Source organism: Ambystoma mexicanum, chromosome 1p (genome assembly GCF_040938575.1).
Source record: "Ambystoma mexicanum isolate Mex_15411 chromosome 1p, UKY_AmexF1_1, whole genome shotgun sequence".
NCBI lineage: Eukaryota > Metazoa > Chordata > Amphibia > Caudata > Ambystomatidae > Ambystoma > Ambystoma mexicanum.
The window spans coordinates 34,014,190-34,034,824 of record NC_090921.1 but is presented as its reverse complement, the minus strand read 5'-3'; the positions used below and the strand labels follow the sequence as shown (position 1 = coordinate 34,034,824).

Here is a 20,635-nt window from a genome sequence, read left to right as displayed (position 1 = left end):
AAGGATCGTAGTCGTACTGGCATAAAGGCAGAGATCATTGGCAACACACCATGCTTGAATTGCAGTCACAGTAAGGGATGAAAGAGGAGGAACATGAGGCAGTAGAGGGAAGCTTGAAGGAGAGTTGTGTGCCATCTGCATAATACTGGAAGTGAGCAAAGAAGGAGATCAGGTGGGCCAGAGAGGCAAGGTAGATGTTGAAGAGCGAGAGGATGGAGCCTTGAGGAACGCCGCAGGTGGAGAGTGTGCTAGTGGAACAAAAAGGACCCAGTTGAACCTCGTAAGGTCAGTAGGAGAGGAATGAGGTCAACCAGTCCAGTGCCAGGCCCCTGATGCCAAGGGTGTCACAGAGCTGATTTGTCAGAGTGGTATGATTGACCGTGTCGAAGGCACAGGAAAGATACAGAAGGATAAGAACGGAAGGAGAGTTGGAAAACTAGATTTGAGAGCAAGTCCTCACAGGTGTTCAGTAGAGCAGTTTCCTTGCCTCTGGCAGCTCTGAAGCCAGACGGGTGGTTGTGAAGACAACCAACAGATTCACAGTGTTGGACCAGTTGGGAGATGACCAGCTTCTCCAGGAGTTTGCCTAAGAAGGGGGTAATGGTGATATGGCGATAGTTAGCCTGACAGGAGGGTTCGGCAGAGTGCTTTTTGAGGAGATGATGCACAAGCGAGTGCTTGAGGGGGTAGCAGGAAGGAGCCAGTGACAAAGGAGTGATTACAGAAATCAGCCAAGGCTGGCGCAAGGGAGGCAATGTTGTCTTTGAGTTCCGGAGGAGCAGGGGAGCACCTGTTTGGAGGAGACTTTCATAGAGAGGACTTGCCTAGAGACCTCATCCGGTGTTATGGGCGAGAAAGAGGACATAGATGGGACTTGCCTAGAGACCTCACCCGGTGCTATGGGTGAGAAAGAGGAGATTAGGAGAGAAGGAGAGCAGGAGCCCAAGGACGGCCTGAGAGCTGCGGAGGGAGGAGGGAGTGGAGAAGAGGAGAGTGAGGATGGGATGTCCTGGGTTTTGGAGAAATGGGAGGCCAGTGAGGTACAGAGGGTCAGGGATAGCAGGGGAGAAGTGGAGACTGCAGCAGGATTGGTGAATTCCTTGCAGATTTTAAACAGTTCCCCCTTGTTATTGGCTTCAGAGATGTGGGCTTGGAAATGGGCCCTCTTCTTCGAGTGGATGGAGAGTCTGTATTGCCTTTGGAGCATGCAGCAGACTAGTCTGTCAGAGGATGTGCCTGATGCCTGCCACTTCTGCTCAGCAACACTGCACTTGCGTTTCAGAGAGGCTAGGTCAAAGTCAAACCAGGTGTTGCGCTTGGAGGCAGGTTTCATGCTGATCCTCATGACAGGGGCAAGGATGTCCAGGGTGTTGGTGATAGAGAGGGGATGATTAGCAAGGACAGAGTCAGTGGGGGAGTCCATGGCAGGAGTGGGAGGGGGTATGAAAGTGGCGGCAAAAGCAACAACTGACCCTCGCTTCATTGGTCGAATGACGGAGAAGGAGACTGGCAGTGCAGGCCGAGGCTTAGCCGGGGGACATAAGAGATCAAGGTGAGAGGACCGGGGACCATGGTCTGACCAGGAGAGAGGTGTAGTAAGAGGGTTGGAGGTGGGTATGTCTGCTGAGATGAGAGCATCCAAGGTATGTCTCGCTGAGTGTGTCGGACCGGAGAGATGAATGGTGAGGGAAAGAAACTCGCAGAGGCTGCGGAAGAGTCCAGTGGCGAGTCAGGAGAGTCAAGGTAAATATTGAAGTCTCTGAGAAGGAGAAGCTTGGAGCTGGAGGCGAGAAGAGAAGAGGTGAGGTCAGACCACTCAGAAAGGAAGTAAGAGACCGGACCAGGGGTCCTGTAGATGGTGATGAGAGTCAACGAGAGAGTTGAAGAGACACCAAGCCTGAAGATGAGGCATTCGAATGAGGTGTAGATCTGAGTGGGAATGATAGTGGCAGGGACCCATTCATCCAGAGAACAGAGACCATGTGGGGTGTCCATAGGTCCGGAGAGGGAACGACAGAGGATGTCTGTGACAGTCTGTCTGGAAGAAGCATTGACGTCAGTGTCAGTGATGGGCAGGCCTGGATTGGCGACCAGGAGATCTTTGAACGTTTTCCTTCCAGGCTTTGAGAGAGACAGAGAGATGTAGGATAGGTGATGGAGTAGCAGTTAGAGTCAATAGGAAATATGGAGAACGCCATGGAGGAAGAGAGGAGGAAATGGAAAGGGGAGAGAGAGACACGTAGAAACTGCAAAGCATGGAGAAACTGCACAGTGCACGACTGTGACAGTTGAGATGGTAGTTATGTAGTTTGCCACTAACCTTAGCAGATAGTACTTCCTTGGCTACAGGTAAATCCCCCTGTGAACTTTACGCCCCTGCGCCTGACTAGTACAGGACTCAGAGGGGAGCAAAACCCCCAGGGAAACCCTCTGGAGGGAAAAAAACCTGTGCTGGATTTGAGAGCTGAGGTGTAGCAGCTCTTCTTTCTTCTGAATGATGGACTGGGGATATACTGGACTGGATTCTCCCAAGGGGTCGAGCGGATGCTTCGTCTGTTAGAAAGAATGAAAGGGTAAGTATAGATGTGGAAAGAAAAAGGATTGGAATGCAAAGAGTGGAACTGGGTAGCACCTGAGAATAATTCATACATCGCAAATCAGGTTTAGCCGAGGCTTGAAAGATCCGAAACTTCCTCCAATGGATGATGAGATTTCTACAAACAGAGAAGAGTGAGAAAAAGAGAAGAGTCCTGGGTCTGCTCTGAAGCCTGCTCTTCCCTATTCTACTTACAGGGCTACGGGTGTAACCAAAGCTAAAGACTTCCGTGCCGGCTATGAAGTTGTCGGCGGAAAGGGAAAGACTCCTGCCGTGGTTTACCTGCAGGGTGAAAAGGGTTAGCTGTTCGGTCAAGAGTTCCGAAAGATATAATCCTTGTAAGTATTCCTGCCACTTCCTTACGTCTTGAAGAGTGACAAAAGACGGAAGGCGGAAGAGGTCCTTCTGTGTCAGAGATGCGGACCGGGGTTAAGTGACAGACCAGTGAGAGATACGGGAACCAGGTGCGAGTGTAACAGCGGAGTCGAGAAATCTGTAACGAAGAGAACAGGTAAGCAAGGATGGGCACAAAGGATAGAATGATAGATTTTTCTAGGCAGCTAATTTACGGAGTGTCTACTAAAGGAGTAGCGACACACTGGTACACAGGAACCAGCAGAATATAATGCATCACATGACTCCAGGCAGGCAGAGCTCTCCCAAAGGCTGGAGAGGGCAGACTCACTGCACAGACCCTGCAAACCCCGGCGGCCATGTTGGATTTCCACAAAAACCCAGCGTAACGAATATGGCCACGGCGCCACCATTACCAGCGGCCGTAATGAGACATGACCTAACGATGAACTCACAGACGGCATAGCAGCAAGACAGTTGCAGACAGGTCAGGTGCACAAGATGTCCCAGGTTGCAGGTGCACAACGTCACACAGGTTGCCGACAGGGTATTGTGCTACTCCTGCAGCAGAGGAGGAAGGCGATTCAGGTAGGATGAACCGTTCACTGTGAATATGAGGAAAGTGTCTTAAATCCCCCAGACACATGGCACATCATGAGAAATTACAATGTTATGGCAGCTTTAAACGCCAGCGTTAATATAAACAGACTTAGTATTGCACACACCACATCTCTGGTAATATATGGACTCTCAATGCCACATTGAGGCATAAACTGTCACAATCCATGCTGTGCTATCCCGAAATAAAGTTGGAGTTTGACCATAAGGCCACAAAACTGGTGATCTGAGCTTCGGCAATGTTTAAAAGTAAATGCGGGTCATTTGCCAATGTCAATAAGCTAGCCAACGGCCAGCATACAAAAAAGACTGTCGGGAAACTTCTTTACTACCCTACATGACTCTGCAGATGCAAGCACCATCACATCAAAGAGCCTGTGTTCCTCCTCAGGAGTGCAGTGTTTACTTACTATCCCGCAAGGGCTGCTGACTGTCACCACCCGGCAAAAAGCATACGCAGTGAGAATCCAGCTTCAACAAAGGCTAACACACTTACACGTGCAGTCAGGGCATCACTTTGCGACAAAGTCACTGTCCTGGTCCGCTACTTTCACAGATTGAATTGTTTATTTATATAGTTCCTATACACAATGTGTTTCAAAGCGCTTCAAGGCAGGGAGGGAACATGGGAAAATACAGTGACATTCTTACAAGTCCTTGATACGTTCAGAATAATAAACTATCATAATCAGCCTGACGACATTTCAGACAATGATGAGGAGGGGAGGGAGAATGAGACAGACAAGCGGCTACATTACTATGCCTGACGACAATTGAGGTAGAGCCGGAATTAAACGAGATAATGGGGGTAGGAGGGTTGGAGTAAGGGAGAAGAATAAGAACAAAACACGCAACTATCGTACTATTCCTTACGACATTTCAGATAGTGCTGGAGGGGGCGAGGTAGGAGAGAACAAAAAGGGACGGGGGGAGAAACAGACGGATAACAAACAGGTCAGACGACATAGCTGAATAGCATAAGTGCTACGGGTACAGTGAGGGGAGGGGGGGGGAGAGAGAAGAGGTTAGGCCAGCCAGAGGAGATAATTCAAGTCGGCAGAAGCACAAGCCAACTGGGGACCCAGGGGAAAGGGGGGTGGAGGGACAAGGACATCAGGAGGACCAGTGAGGTGGGTGGAGAGAGGTGTAAGATGTCCCGTTCCTAACACGACTGGGCTTCCCTGATTGCATGCGGTCACCCTGCACATTAAAGACTGCAGCTGAATGCAACAGCTGAAAAGGTCTCACCAGTGGGTGGTCCCCTTGTCTTTGCTGTGCTCTCATCCCGATACAGATCGCTGAAAAACTCTTCTGTGTCCGCCATCAGGCCTTAACAATAAAGCCACACCAGAAATACATTTCCGCCTCATGGTCCGATTCAGAACAGGGAGACCACTCGAGAGACATCCAGGGTGTGAAAGGATGCTTTTTGTGGCATGCAGTTGGCTGCTTCGACCGCAAGATCTATATTTGAACACTCAAAACAGGCAATTTAAATGACTGCTATGGAAATGGTTGCCGGTGCTCCAGAAGGAGTCCCTCTTCCATTTCCATTGTGGTGTGATAATGGTGCTGGAGTGTGGGAAGCTGTGTGTGGCTTCAGAGCAGGTAAGTGCATGCATCTCAACTTCAAGTTTATTTCCATGCCTCCATAAAAACCTGGTAAAATACATAAGTATTCAGAACAAAACATAACAATCTCATAGTGTTAACCGAAAAACATAACGTTCCCCTCTAGAAAGCATTTCTCAACAGCAAAACAAATGACCTATTAAGCTTCTATAAATATAACTGGTCTGCAGTATCTAATACTCGTTTTTCTGAATACCAGGTGTAACTAATCTAGCACTCCCAGGACCCCCTTTGTTAATTTGCATATTTTAAGTAACTTTGGGTCTCACCTTAAATTACTAGGGTAATCCAGACATGGACACCTTGCTCACTATTCTTACAGAGGCACAGCTCCTCCCTACTGATGAGGTGCAACCAGACTGAAACACGTGTCTGGGGTTGCTGTTGATACTCTTGTTCAGAGGAGAATTGCCTAGCATTTCGGTGCTGGACTGCCCCAGGGCAGGTCAAAGACTGATATGTTTTGGATATTTCTCCTCTGTGAAAGATAGTGATCTAAAGAATCTGGGTAAGTCTCTCGTAACCAGGACTAATGTCTGGCAGAGGGACTCCCAGGACCCCCCCTTGTTAATTTGCATAATCTAGCAACATCGTCACTGATTCTTCGGAGGGAAGCTTCTCTTACGTGTCCAGGGAAAGGCAGTAGCTACCTTACTCGAACTCTGGGGGTAGCTATCTGCGGGAGGACCGCATGAGGGAGGGAAAACTCCAGGGAGACAGATAAAAATACTGGATCAGAATAATCCTTCACCTGTATTTATTTGTTGGCCTTTTCAACATTCTTGTATGGCTTATTGTAATGTAGACTGAGAATTCCAAGGTTTTCCTAGCCAGCAACCCTATTTACATCCCCCACTTTAATAGTACTGAGATGAGGAAGAGGGATGGAATAATGAGGATGACTAGAAGCAGTAAGCCAGCGCCGTGTTCTAGTCGTTGGAAAATGGAGAGACATTCAAAACCGACACTGCTGAACACGACGAGAGACTGACCTGTCCTGCGTACAGAGAGGTGGAGCCTAGAGGAGTTTGCTGCATAATTGCCACGGGTAGCTGGAGCTGCCGAATGAAGGGAAAGGCAAAGCGGGAACCAAGGGGCTGACTAATCGCAATCCCAGTCAGTGGGCTGAGAGCAAAGGAGACAGTGAGATGTGAGGCATGAGGCATGCAATACTACCAGTGAAAACCGGTAAAACCAAGGAAAGCAAGGGGGAAACCGTGCGAGAGAGCCAAATTGAAGGAACTGAAACAATTTATACGAGTTGGTGACTCAATACATGAAAAGCATTCTTTCCTGGATACGAAAGAGTGATTGATGAACAGAAAAGCCCTGGTAGGAGCGTGAACCAGGCAAACAGCGAGTCTGGGGCTCGCACCCATCAGAGGATATGAAAATCCCTAGAAGGAGAGTAAAACCAGGCAGTATGAGAGTCTGGGACCCACACCCAAGTAACAACGTTGCGATATCCTGGCAGGAGAGTAAACCAGGAGTAAGAAAAGATTGAGAAAGCTCAGAGGTAAACGCCTCTCTTTGAAATTGTGATACTCCATGCAAAAAGGGAAGCACTGTACCCCTTTGGCGAATAATTGATATCAGAGAACGAGTGATTAAATATCCAAAAAGAACATTGTATATAAAGGAGACTCAAGGGAAGAATCGCCCTCCTTAAGTAAACCTGGAATGTGTTAAAGTGACCACAAGAAATGTAGGGGAAGGGATGACTGCCTTTCTGGTGGAACATTAGTGGTTCTCGTTTCTGCACCTTAAAACGTTATGTTTGGAACTTTTACAGGAATTCCCGATTTGCACATTCTATTGAGTTTAGCATTTAAGGGTCATCTTGTGATTTTGGACACAGGACGTAGAATGCTTTTTGGTTCCTGACACAGACGTTCCTTAGTTTTGCGGAGGTAGGGAACCCCTCTTAATGTTAGGGATAGATAGGATTTCTCCAAACCCCTTTTTAGTTTGCGATAAATAAAAGTCTGTAAATATCACTTAAAATGCCACTGTGTCCGAGGCTTACTCTTGATCCCTTACACAGGGCAATACCAGTTATAGACCTAAGGAATGAATACAGTGGACAAAATGCTAAGTGCAGCAGGTCCTCGGCCATGCCATGGTCACATTGGCAGAGTGTAATTTGGTAGCACTTCCTTTCTCCTTGGCTATTACAGAATGCAGTGGAAATAGGTTTAACCTAAATTTAACCCAAAGGGGGTCAGAATAAAGTGTTTTACCTCTTGACGAGTATTGCTCTGGACCAGGGGATATTTGTTAGAGCAAATAAAGCCGAAATAGACAGTTTTGTCAATTTCACTGACACTCTGTGTGATCATAGCATTCAAAGAAGTGGCTCATTAATAACCTCTTGGATCCAAGTTCTAAACCCTCTGCATTTGGAATCAAGGAATCTAAAGCAGTCCTGCCAGATTGGCTAAAATCGGTCATGATGCATCAATTTCACAGCCTGAGTCACTTTCCAAAAGATCAACACGCATACTCTGGGTGATTGCTGCTGATGGAGTGGTCATAACAGGGCACCGCAGTAAAAAAGAGTGTAATCAGTGCTGTAGCCAGATCCAAGCTCAATGCAGAGGTCAGAAATGGGGCTGACTGGGGGTCTTTCCACATTCTTCTCTGAAAATCCTTTTCTTAGACCACTAGCACTCAAGCGTTGCTATACCCCTACATGCCTGCCGCATAGGCCATCACTTTGGTGGGTTTGGCCCGCTAGGCCATTAACAAGCCCTTGATGGAATGACAGCCAGTGCACTAGGCACACCCAAAACTGCAGAGTTTGTTTGCTTCATACTCAGTGTCTGCCTTTTTTACATGATTTGACCAGCAGGACTGGGCGGAGCCTACAAGGGTTCCTTATGAAAACTCAGGACAAACGTACTTGCCCTTAGCCTTGGAGTATTACAGAAAGTGATGTGTAGAAGATCATAGCCTCTGCCCACTCCAGTATCTGGGTTTTTTCATGCCTAGGCCCACTCCAGTGTCTGGTTTAGGCACATTATGTGTAGGGAGGTTTTGCTGTGCCTGTATTTATTAAATGGGGATGGGGCAACAGGAGGGACTGGGCTGGGTAGGGGCAGTATGAGGGAGGTCGAAGGCAGTGTGGAGGATCAGAAGACATTTTAAGCATGTTATTTATTCTAAAGTAACATAAGGCCTTGCTCTCCCTATATCTTTGGGGTGTTGCCTACCTATTGTAATAACTAACATGCTCGTCAGTCAGGATGAATGTCCAAAAGCAAGTCCCTCCACTCTCCAAATCTGACCTATCTGTCCCTATCACTAATGTAACCAAGGCCTGGAGAAAGACCCTCTGTTTTTTGTCACATGGTTTTCTATGTTCTTTTGTTCTCTTCAATAGACCATATGCAAACAGTCTCTTGTTATCGTCTGGATTCAGTTCTGTAACTCTTGTAGGGGACTGATAGTTTTCCTCTGCCTTTTATGCAAACAGTGTTACTTTTGTATAAGTTCCTTCCCTCTTTCTTGTCACGTTCTAGCCTCTCTTCCCAGATTGACGTTTCATATGAGATTTGACTTCCTGGCCTCCTGGGTGTGTGTTTCCCGAATGTCTGCATTATATTCTCCTTCTCCTCTTCGGGACCTGGGCTGTCTTTTCTCTTCTCCCAAGGCACAGAGTTTTCAACTCTACTCCTCTCCCACTTTGTGTATTTCATGTAGCTCTGCCCTTCCTGAACATGGTTCTCATTCCTCAGGTTATTTCCAGTACTTTTCTCATTAGCACTGGGACGAGTTATGTTCGAATTATGAGTCCCTCTCAACGGTCCGGTTATCCCATTCCCTGTATTACCTTCTATTCCGAGGGATAACGTCACTGGTGCCAGTAAGGTCTTGGACTCTTTTTCTGCTTTTTCTGTTTCACATACGTTTAGTTGTTCTCTTTCTAATCCAACTTGTGCTGTATCTCGGTTTGGGAGTGGGTTTCTCTTGTCAGTGGCATCAGCGATGTTCTGCAGGCGGACTTCCCACCACTGCTGCTGTGTGCTCATGCCACCCTCAGACTCTCTTCAATCATGTATTTTCTTATGTTTCGATACACCAGTTGCCCAGCGTCTTTGGCTCCACGCCAGAGCCCTACTGGCTTACGCAGGCTCTGCATTCTGCAATAGCTCTGCCTTCTGCTCTTCTACGCTCGGGGGAATTCCCATGGTTCTCTATGATTTCTGGCTTCTCTCGGCTTCTCGATCTTTCTCGCCGCCTCTCTCTCTCATCATCTCCCCTTTCAGCGTCCTCAGTATAGTCCCTTGGAGGGACTGAGTTAAAGGGATAGTCATACTTTCCTGTTGTGGATAGCATAGGCTCCCTTCATCTTTATAGAATTGATAATGTTATGTTAGGCAAATGCATATCGGCCATGACCTTGAGGGTATCAGGGAGTTCCTCACGGGAACGGGAGTCCTTGTCCCTAAGGGGGGTGGAGCCTCTCACGGTGAGGTTCCACTTGCTTCAACCTCTAGGGAGGGTGTTGTGGAGTGGGCCCACATGCATAGCCACATGTGGGGGGCTTCCCCTTGGGGAATAAGGACAAAGTCCCTCAATTTGTCACAGCAGACGAGCAGCCAGCAGCTTGCACGGAAACTGTGCTTCTCTTAACAAGTACAGCTCTGTTCCCAACATCCCGATTTACTGCTCACACCACCTGGATGCTAATAAACAAACAATGGATTAAGAGTGGAGTCATAGCCCTTTGTGGTTGAATTTATTTTTTGATGATTATAGCATGGGGTTGGCGAAGACCATGTATTCATTGGAACTCTTATCTAGCACAAGATTTATATTTGTTCATTTTCCTCTTCTGCAGACACCCAAGACCTGGATATTCGGAACTCTAAGTGGCAGGAAGAAAAGCGAAACTTAGAAAAGCGTGCCACGTTCATCTGAGCTTGGAAGAGCAACACCACACACAGCCGCTGTTCATAAAGTCTGTACCAAACGTGCCCTACCTGAGCTTGTCTTCCAGGTTGACCATTCTGGCAGTCTTGTGGCTCAGGGCTCTTGAGGGGCAATAGGTGAAGAGGTTGGGTAGCTGAAAATGTCAGACCTTATAACTAAGAGTTCCTCCCAAATCTCCCACTCAAAAAATGATCAAGGCCATTTTCATTCGGACACGCCCACAGCAGATATCCACAACTTGGTCATTTTATCCACTCTCAATAAGTTGGAAGAAAAAGTGGATCACTTGCAGAGTACCATGGAGGGCATTCCTGTTAAAGTTGTTGGACTTTTGGAGCAAATGTGGCTAACAAAAGGTGAGGATTTCATGAAAATGTGTATAGGCTCTCTGGAGAGGGTCAGTCAAGTAACCGTTGGTGACTGCAATCTCAATGAATATCCTACAACCCCACTTGTGGTTGGTCCGGCGGAGTCAAGCTTGTGGGTTCAACAAGTGTTTCCTAATGGGCACCATGAAGAGCCCAGCCAGTGCATACAGCCAGCCTTTACTGATGGTCCGTTACAACAGAACCAGGGTGCACAACCAGTATTTAGTGATGGGCAGAGCCCTGCGCGTAATCTCTGCATACAACCAGTGTTTAATGACGAGAATGACACCACACATCAGAGCGTCAAGCTCGAGCCTGTTGAAAATGAGCAAGAGGAGAACCAAGATCTGCAGCAAGTGCTTTGCAGTGAACATGGTCTCGATTGGAAGTGCAAGCCAGAACCTGTATCTCCTGGTAGTCCGGGGTCAGATGAGAGTAACGAGCTGGATCCATTGCATCCCTTTGAACACGGCCCACACAAGCCATCAGCATTCCTGGGATCCGACTCTCCTTCTGCTGATGAAGCTGTCTGCACCGACTCTTTGGCAAGAAGAAATGCAAACTCAGAGATGCCTCTGTGCAAAGCCACCACAGGTAGGACACAGAATGGGAAAGGAGCTGAGACCAATGCAGCCTTATCATGAGAGGGATTGTTAGGTTATAAGCACAGCAGTAAAGTCAGTGCATGTTTTATAGTTAAACAAATCAATGTCACAGATGGCCTAAAGTACACGCCAACTCTGAGAGATGGTTCAAGGGTTTTTATTAAAATGTTTGTCAGGTCGCTAGGCGCTGTCCGACGCTCTCGTCTAAAGTAAGCAGTTTTCACCCTAGCCTAGACATCTCCTCTTCCCAAGTTTGTATATAGAGCTTATCGACTGCTAAGGCAATCACTTTATCTTTTTAATCCCTCCGGGACTTTCTAGGCTAGCTCTACTCTACCGTTCAGGCTAGTCTTACACTACTGTTAGTTCTAAGGGTCTCTAGGGTTGTGCTTCTTAGATACTCAAGCTCCACCTAGTGGACTTCCTGCCATGCCCTGATGTTCCACCCCCTGTATCCGTCTATTACTCCCCTTCCTCCTGCTACTTTCCACTCTTCAACTACACCCACCTTCTCTCCTGTGTTGACGTCCGACCTCCTCTGTCCCTCTCACGTCTTTCCTTTTACATCCTACCTCCATGTTATTTCTTCTGTACTACTACTCTTCACACCTGTATTACTCTCCCCTCTGCACACAACTTCTATTATCCCCTCTGCACACTACCACTAATGCTCTCTCATCTCCACACCACCACTGCTCTTCCTTCTCCAATCTACTACTACTCTTTCCTTCTCCACTCTACTACACTCCCCTCTCCCCACTACTAATACTTTCCTCTTTACTACTATGCTCCCCTCACCACACTATTACCCCTCTTCACACTACTACTCTTCCTCTACACACTATTACTACTATTCCCCCTCCACACTACTACTCATCCCTCCTGCTCTACTACTCTTCCCACTCCACACTACTACTGCTCTTCCCTCTCTACACTACTACTCTTCTGTCTCCACTCTAGTACTATTCTTCCTTCTCTAAACTACTACTCCTCTTCCCTCTCCAATCCTTTTCCCCTCCACTCTACTGCTACTCTTCCCTCTCCTCTCTACTATTACTCTTCCCTCTCCACACTACTACTCTTCCCACCCACTCTAGTACTCTTCCCTCTCCCCACTACTACTAATCCTTCCCTCTCCACACTACTACTTCAAATGGATTGTGTCCTCCCACGTATTCCTTATCTTTAATATATTCGTATCTTCAACTTTGAATAAAAATTAATTCCACACCAGAGGGCGCTGCGCTCGATGTCATGACGTCGATGCCCCTCTAGGGCCGCCGTAGAGCGTCAACGCATCAATGTCATCAGCAGTACAAATAGCTTGAGCCGCGTCCGTTGGCTTTAGTTCTGTTTTTCCGAAAGCTTTCGCTTTGAGTATTGAATGGCGCGCTTCACTTTTCGTCAAATATGTCGTCTTCAAACCCTTCAACCCCAAGTCTGGCTTTAAAAAATGTCATGACCATGGGAAGAAAATGTCCATCACTGTTCCCCACTGCGTCTGCATGTGGTGCCTGGGTTCCGAACATCGGACCGATGACTGAGGGTCCCGTCAGGCCATGACGGGAAAAGCTCTCAGGTAGCGCCGAGGTAAACTGGCGGCGGGGAGGGAATCTTCAAAGACATCTTCGAAGAGGGATAAGAAGTCCGGGGAGTCTAAGAACTCGTCCCAGCGCAAAAAAGTCGAAGAAGTCTCGATCAAGTCAGTCGAGACAATCTTTGTCTTCGTCGGAAAAGGCGAAGAAGAGACATTGTAGGTCTCCTCCTTCTTCCTCTTGATACCTCTACAGGGGTTATCAGAACCCAGACTAAAAATGATTCCTCCAGAAAATGGGAGACTTTCAAAAATTCTATGATGCGTATCTGCGAGAATTCCAGCCGACCCCTCGAAGGAGTCACGCAAAGACAATGCCCTGGTCCATCCTTCGGATGACAGAGGATGGTCAAAGACTACCAAACACTCTGTCCTGCGAGAAATCGTTGAGGGTATCGTCTAGAGAAGCTTCTCTGATACCTCAGAAAAAGAGCAAATCGGTAAGCTTATCAGTGCATAAATCGAAGGCAACGCCGGACAAAACGGCGTTAGAATCCAAACCTTCATCGACAACATTGTGGAAGGTTTTGTCGACACCATTGTCAAATGCGCCAGCGACCACTTTGGCGATGGCCTCAATTTATGAAGAGGAGCAAGCCTTTGAGGAGGATTCTCCCACCTTTGGATTGAGTTATGTACAAAAAATGCTCCTGAGGAGTTTATTGACCCGGCTTCTAAGATGTCTGATCTTTATGATTGCCTTTAATCAGCTAGTGGCATGGTCACTTCGCTAGAGATGGAGTTTGACAGGCCTGATCCAACTGAACATGCAGATTCAGCATACATGACTATCATGAACAGAGTTATTGAATTCATGGGCTGGAGCAGAAATTCTCCTGCCTATGAACAAGACGACATGACGGATATCCTGAGCCAAACCCTCAGAAGGACCCAGTATTGCCGTTTCATACAGCCCTTCAAAGGAAGGACATGGCAAACTGGGAAACTCCGGAATCTGGACCAGCTGTTAACAAGGACTTTGCCAGAAAATATCAAACTTCTAGCACTGATCTGGACTATTTGACTAAGCACCCTACACCTGAAAGCTTAGTGGTCCAAGCAGCTACATCGACTAGACAGTCCGCTTACCCTTCTATTCCCCCTGATGGGGATGACAAGAGGGTTGATGCCTGGGCTTGCAAGATTTTTTCATCTGGTAGTATGGCCTTGAAGTCAACAAATGTTGTACCCTTTCGAAGTTTACCTACACCCTGTGGGACTGTGTTAGCATGGCGGTTCAACACATTACGGAAGGCGAGGAAAGAGACCGCTTCCTGGCTTTAGTGAAAGATGGAAAGGAGGCAATGGGAGAGTGTCTCCAGTCAGGACTGGACACTGCTGACAGTATCAGCAGGTCCATGGCTTCTAGCACCTTACTACGCAGGTTTGCATGGTTGAGGAAGTCAGGCTTAGCACCGGATGTGCAGGGTACACTACTCAATATGCCCTTTGAAGGCTTGAGGTTGTTCGGCAGCAAGGGGGATGAGAGTCTGGAGAAGCTGCAGACCTCTAAAGCGGCGGTTAAATCACTTGGCGCCGCCATACGTCAAACTCAGCAACACTCCTACTCAGGTTCATCTTCCTCGAGGGGTTGTCCTTTTAGTTTCTATTCCTCATTTGGAAAGGGAAGAGGACAGGCTGGACAAAGGGGACAAAAAAAGATTCCCTCGTGGTAGACGAGGAAGAGGTGCTAGATCAGCCCCAGCAGCGGCAACTGTTCCCTCAGCCGCTGCTGCAGCCGCCTCTAAGCCACTCTGATGCCTTTACCCACAAGACCTTGGTGGGAGGCAGAATCTCTCAGTATCTGAACGAATGGCGGGCATTACTTCAGATGCTTGGGCACTGGAAACAGTAGCCCAGGGTTACTGCCTTCCTTTTCAGAAAAGACCTTCGGATCATCCACCGGGATACAACTCTGTCAAAATTCCAGACCCTCTCCTGTTGCAGGAACTTTTAACCCTGCTAGAGAAAGGTGCAAGAGAACATGTACCTGTAGCGGAGAGGAACAAGGGTTGGTATTCCCCCTACTTTCTCATTCTCAAGAAGGACGGAAGATTGAGACCCATCTTGGACTTAAGAAATTTGAACAAATTCCTCAGGAAGGACAAGTTCAAGATTGTAACCCTTTCTCAGATCCTTCAGGCTCCTCTCCAACTCCAAGACTGGTTTGTATCATTGGACCTTCAGGATGCTTACTTTCATGTGCCAGTTCATCTCGAGCACAAAAAGTACCCGATAGTCACGGTTGGCGGCTCTCACTGTCAGTTTCGAGTTCTGCCATTCGGGCTGACCTCGGCCCGAAGGTTTTCATGATGGTAGTGATAGCAAGTCTCAGGAGAGGGGGGATTCACGTCTACCCCTACCTAGACGACTGGTTGATCAGGGCTCGTTCACCCGAGCAAGCCCAGGAACATCTCAGTATCACCTGCCACTCCCTACACAGACTGGGCTTCTCCCTCAATTACAAGAAGTCCCATATGATACCATTCCAACGACTCCAGTTCATCAGAGCGGTCTTGGATACTTCCTCTGGCAAAGCTTCGCCTCCTGAGGTGAGAGCTCAACACATTCAGCAGATGGTAACAAAATTCCAGAATTGCCAACATCTTCCGGCCTTCGATTTTTTTGGAGGTTGCTCGTTCTCATGGCATCCTGCATTTTCCTGGTGCCAGAGGCCCGATTGAGAATGAGATCCCTTCAATGGGCTCTCAGGACTTAGTGGTCCCAATTTTCAGGGAATATGTCGGATCACCTGCAAGTACCGAGCAGAGTTTCTCAAGACCTAATTTTGGTAGGATTGCAAGGACAACATTATCAAGGGAGAATCTTTTTGGCCACCATGGCCGGAGATAACGGTAGTGACGGACGCCTTTCTCACGGGGTGGGGAGTCGACACCAAAGATCTGACAATCAACGGTCGTTGATCTCCATCGGTGCCCAAACTGCACATCAACCTTTTGGAGCTGAGGGCAATCAGACTAGCGCTGAAGGCCTTTCCGCCCTCTCTATGGGGAAAGAATGTCCTGATAATGACGGACATCACAGTGGCCATGTACTACCTCAACAAGAGAGGAGGTGTAGGGTCACTACCACTGTGCAGAGAGGCAATGCAGCTCTGGTTCTGGGCAATACAAGAAGGAATCTCTGTCGGCAGTTCAACTAGCCGGAGAGCAGAACACGGCGGCGGACGGTCTAAAAAGCAGAGCATAGTATCCCACGAGTGGGAACTAGCTCAGGAAGTCCTTCAAGAGATCTTCACCCTTTGGGAACCCCTCAATTCACGGCTGGTGCCAAATGGAAGTGCTATCAGTACTGCTCAAGGGAATTTCCTCCAAGAGGAGCTCTAGGAGACGCGTTCGTAGTGGGCTGGGAATTACCACTCCTGTACGTGTTTCCTCCAGTCCCCGTGATTCCTCACGGAATCAGGAGGTTGAGTAAATTCAGGAAAACCATGATCCTAATTGCTCCGGATTGGGCCAGGAGGACATGGTACCTGGATCTTCTAGACATGTCCATCTGCCCTCCAATAAGTCTTCCACAAAGATCGGATGTTCTCTCGCAAGAGGAAGGTTGGGTTCTCCATCCAGAGGTCAAGACACTCAGACTTCACGCATGGTTTCTGAGAGGTTGGGATATAAATATTGGGACCTCCCGGAAGACATAATTGCGATTTGCTTTCGGCCAGAAGGCCAGCAACCAAAGGCTTGTACCGGTGTCGTTGGAATAAATTCAGTAATTGGTGCAAGGATAAGAATGTGGATCCTTTTCAATGTGGCACTCCTATGGTGCTTTCTTTTCTGTTGCATCTGTCCAATCTGGGGCTCCAGTTTATAATCTTTTAAAAAGATGCTTGCTCAACATATGAGATAATAAATGATGTTGAAAATTGAACTTACATGAATAATATATACAGCTGTGGAATAATGTTGTTGTTCGAGTTATGTTCAAATCCACCTTCATTTAAACAAAAGAGTAGTTCGATAAAAATACATGCTATATGATGACTCAGTCTTAATTTCAACTTTCTTTTTACTGAAGACTGTTCCACAAATTAATGAACTTGTGTTGTCCAGACTTTGTTGTCTCAAAAGTTAAATAAGCTTTAGTCTTATTAATGTTTAACCGCGCTATCAGGAAAACCGGGAACAAATTACACGGAGCAACAAAAACAAACGCGTAGCTTACCTTGTTCCAGCTGAGTGAATGGAAAGAATCTCCCTCTCTCACCTTCAGGACGCGATGGGAAAGAATCTCCTTTTCTTTACAGCAGATGCGAGAAAATACGATCACCGCGGGAACATCTCTCACCTCAGATGGAAACGAAACGCGACGCAGCTACAGCCGTCTTCCAACTGGAATCCGAACATGACGATTCTGACAAGGTAAGCAAAAAATACGTTAGCAAGAATAAACAAACATGCGCGCGCGATTGTTCCACATTGGATGTAACGTTTCCTTCTTATAAGCGTCAGCAAAACAGATGAAGCATTAACCCCTGCACTTCCGGTGAAATGTTTAAAACAGAAAACCAGCTATTTGAAATGCCAAATAAACTTGAAAGTTCAAAGAGCATTCACAACATTTTTGAATTCTTAGCTTTTTATCTGAAGTTGAAGACTTGGCAGCATATAGTTCTTAACGGATTGATGTCTTCTTCCTTAGAGAGAAATTACTTTACTGAGATTATAAATCTTCATAACAAACGTTTTCTTGAGAGTTTCTAGGCCAAAAACTCACTAGAGAAACAAAACATGACCAGCACTGAAGGCATAACAAATGAAAGGCAGTTTAGAATGTTGGAATTAGACCATTGTCTTCCTGCCACCCAATCAACACTCCTGCCTCTGCCCTCCATCTTGGCTTGGGGTCCAAGGTTAAAATCAAGGTTAAGGCCCAAACCAATCTTAAAGTGAAAAGGACAATTACTAAACATTTAATAATAAAATTAAATAAGAACATAATATTAGTAATGCTTTTAATTACCAATCTATTTACTCTGGGACCTGACTGTGAGTTGTAGGCCCTTTCATGCTAGCCTCCTCATACTACGTTTCATAAGGATACGGTTAAAGCATAATTTCTGCTGAAGGTAGTCTCTGACTTTCATCTGTCGCAAAAGATAACACTGCCAACTTTATACTCTCCTCCTCATTTGGGCAAAGAGGAAGAGAGGCTGCATAGGCTGGTCCCAGTGTTTATATTGCAAGAATGGCACAACTTCACCATGATGATCAGCTTTTTGTGGGATATACTGGTCCTAAATTGGGACTAGCAGTAAATAAACGAACCATATCCCGGTGGGTTACACTGGCTATTGGAGAGTGCTACAGACTTGCTGCAAAGGACCCGCCGCAAGGGCTTCAAGCTCATTCCACGATGGACACCACCCCTATAATTGACATCTGCTCAGCGGCATCTTGGACGTCAATGCATACCTAGTTCTCCCTCCTCCCAATTGTCACTGCTTTGGGGGTCGATCAAAGATGAGGAATATGTGGGAGGACACAATCCATTTGGAGAACAAGTTACTTACCAACTGGTAACGTTCTTTCGACTGGATGTTCCTCCCACGTATTCCTCATCGCCCTTCACAGCCTACCCTGCCGCAGAATTTACGTGAATTACACTCCGCACTTTCTGAGAGCTTGCAGTCTTGGGGTACGCTTGATCAATCATTCGATTAGTGGGAATGAAAAAAACAGAACTGAAGCCAACGGGCGCGACTCGAGGTATTTGTACTGCTGATGACGTTGACGCTCTATGGCGGCCCTCGAGGGACATCAACGGCATGACATAGAGCACAGCGCCCTCTGGTGTGGAATTTTATTTTCCAAAGCAGCAATGCTGAAGATATATATCAAAGATGAGGAATATGTGGGAGGAACATCCAGTCAAAAGAATGTTACCAGTTGGTAAGTAACTTGTTCTTCTCTTACCTACTGCTCGACTACTACTGTTCCCACTCCACACTGGTATTCAGTGATTTCCTCGAATATAAAGCATCGAATGCAAAAGCCTCGAAAAAAATGCATTGAAAAAATGCATTCTTTTGTAGGTAAAGTTTAAAAAAAAATTAAAATGGCTTTTAAGTGGTATAAAAACAGGGGTAGGGGGGAGGGCACCACCCCCCCACCCCCCAATAAATAACGTGGAAAAAAATCAATTTTTCGATGCATTTTCTTCAAGTCTTTTGCTTTCGATGCTTTGGATGTTGAGGCTAACTGTCAGCACCTACTTCTAATACAGTTGTAGAACCCTTTTTTTATCTCTTCAACCTCCTCACCTGTGGAGTCGAAATCCTCCTCAACTGGGCTGAGCGCTCGATGTGCCGTGTAGTCCTTTTCTTTTTTCCGAGGCTGAGCGTGTCTCCCACAAGAGGAAGCCACAGTGAGAGCGTGTATATGCGCCCTGACCGTGTCCCACTCCCGGGAGGGACAAAAAAGGGGGAAAAAGCCAGAATAGGCAAAAAAACCCTGGAACCGGCAGGTATCCTGATGGTAGTAGGGCGTGTAAGCAGATGATCAACGGGAGAAGGCAGCAACAGGACCCAGTAGGAAATGTACACTCCAGCATACACCGGAAGCGAAAGTAATCAAAGCCAAAAGGCAGAAAGCCGGGCACGAAGGAGGGAAAGTAGGAAGGAGGGAGAGAACAGAAGGCGGGGACCTGAGAAGGAACGGGAAGAGTAAGAGAGGTGAAAGAGGAAAGGCTCGAGGAGCAAGAGGAAAACAGCGTGTAGCAAGACCGCGGCCGCGAGGAAAAGCAGCTGACCGTGGAAGGTTGCAACGCGCCGGACCCAGGGAGAGGAGTGGTTAAATACCGCTACGGTCCTCCTAGCGGAGAAAGACTAGACCGCTTAGTGAACGTAGCAAAAACGTGACGGAAATCAGGAAGTCCGTAAGCGGCAGCGGGGCCAAAGACGCCAGGTGAGAAAGCGGCGCATGACAGCATGCCCCCCGCCAAGGCCCAGGCCACCCGGTTTACCGGGATGTAAACGGTGAAACTTCCGGAGAAGGACAGGAGCATGGATGTGTGTATTTGGTTCCCAAGAGTCCTCAGCATGGGAAAAACCCTTCCAATGCACCAGGTATTCCAGGCGCCCTTTGCGGTACCTGGAGTCCAGCAACCTGGATACTTCATACTCAGGTGTATCTGGTGAGTGAGAGAGAATGGGAAAAGGGCGAGCCCTTAGTGACTGTTCGGCACTCTTCAAAAGAGATGCGTGGAACACTGGGTGAATTCGCCTAAGAGAATGTGGCAGCTTTAGGCGGAAGGCCACTGGATTAATCTTGGCAGTAATGAGATAGGGACCAATAAACCTGGGGGACAGCTTAGACGGGCGAGACCATCTAGGAAGGTATTTGGTGGATAACCACACCTTGGAGCCAACGTCCCAACCAGGTACTACCTGCCGGTGCCGATTGGCTTGCCTCTTATATGCCTGGAGGCTATCTCTGAGGTTCACCTTAGCTTTGTCTTGGATGTCCCTTATACGGAGTAGTACCTCCTCTACCGCCGGAAGTGCAGGTTTGCAGGAAAAATGGGGAATGATGGCTCGGGGGTGAAATCCATATGAGCAATAGAAAGGAGACATCTTGCTTGCGGAATGACTGGCATTATTATATGCGAACTCCGCCGTCGGCAGCATATCCACCCAGTTGTCTTGTTCCAGATTGGTGTAGCTGCGCAAATATTGTTCCAAGGTAGCGTTTAACCGCTCTGTCTGCCCATTGGTATGGGGATGATATCCTGATGATAATGCGCGGTGAATATTAAGAGCGGCACATAAGGACTTCCAAAATTTGGAGACGTATTGGCTCCCTCGGTCTGATACTATCTTGTCTGGGAGACCATGGAGTCGAAACACATCTTTAACGAAAACCAATGCCATAGCATCGGCAGTTGGTATACCAGGGAGTGGAGAGAAATGAGC

General features: G+C 47.4%; 1 protein-coding gene across 1 annotated transcript in view; it reads left to right on the top strand.

Annotated features, from left to right (window-relative positions):
* Window positions 1–20,635, top strand: part of LOC138565303 (zinc finger protein 2-like) — a 259,562-nt gene that overhangs the window by 71,030 nt on the left and 167,897 nt on the right. The window contains exon 2 of the mRNA XM_069642970.1: window positions 10,044–11,097. Within this exon, the coding sequence (XP_069499071.1) occupies window positions 10,275–11,097 (823 nt within the window). The 5' untranslated portion in view covers window positions 10,044–10,274. The remainder of the gene's footprint in view (window positions 1–10,043; window positions 11,098–20,635) is intronic.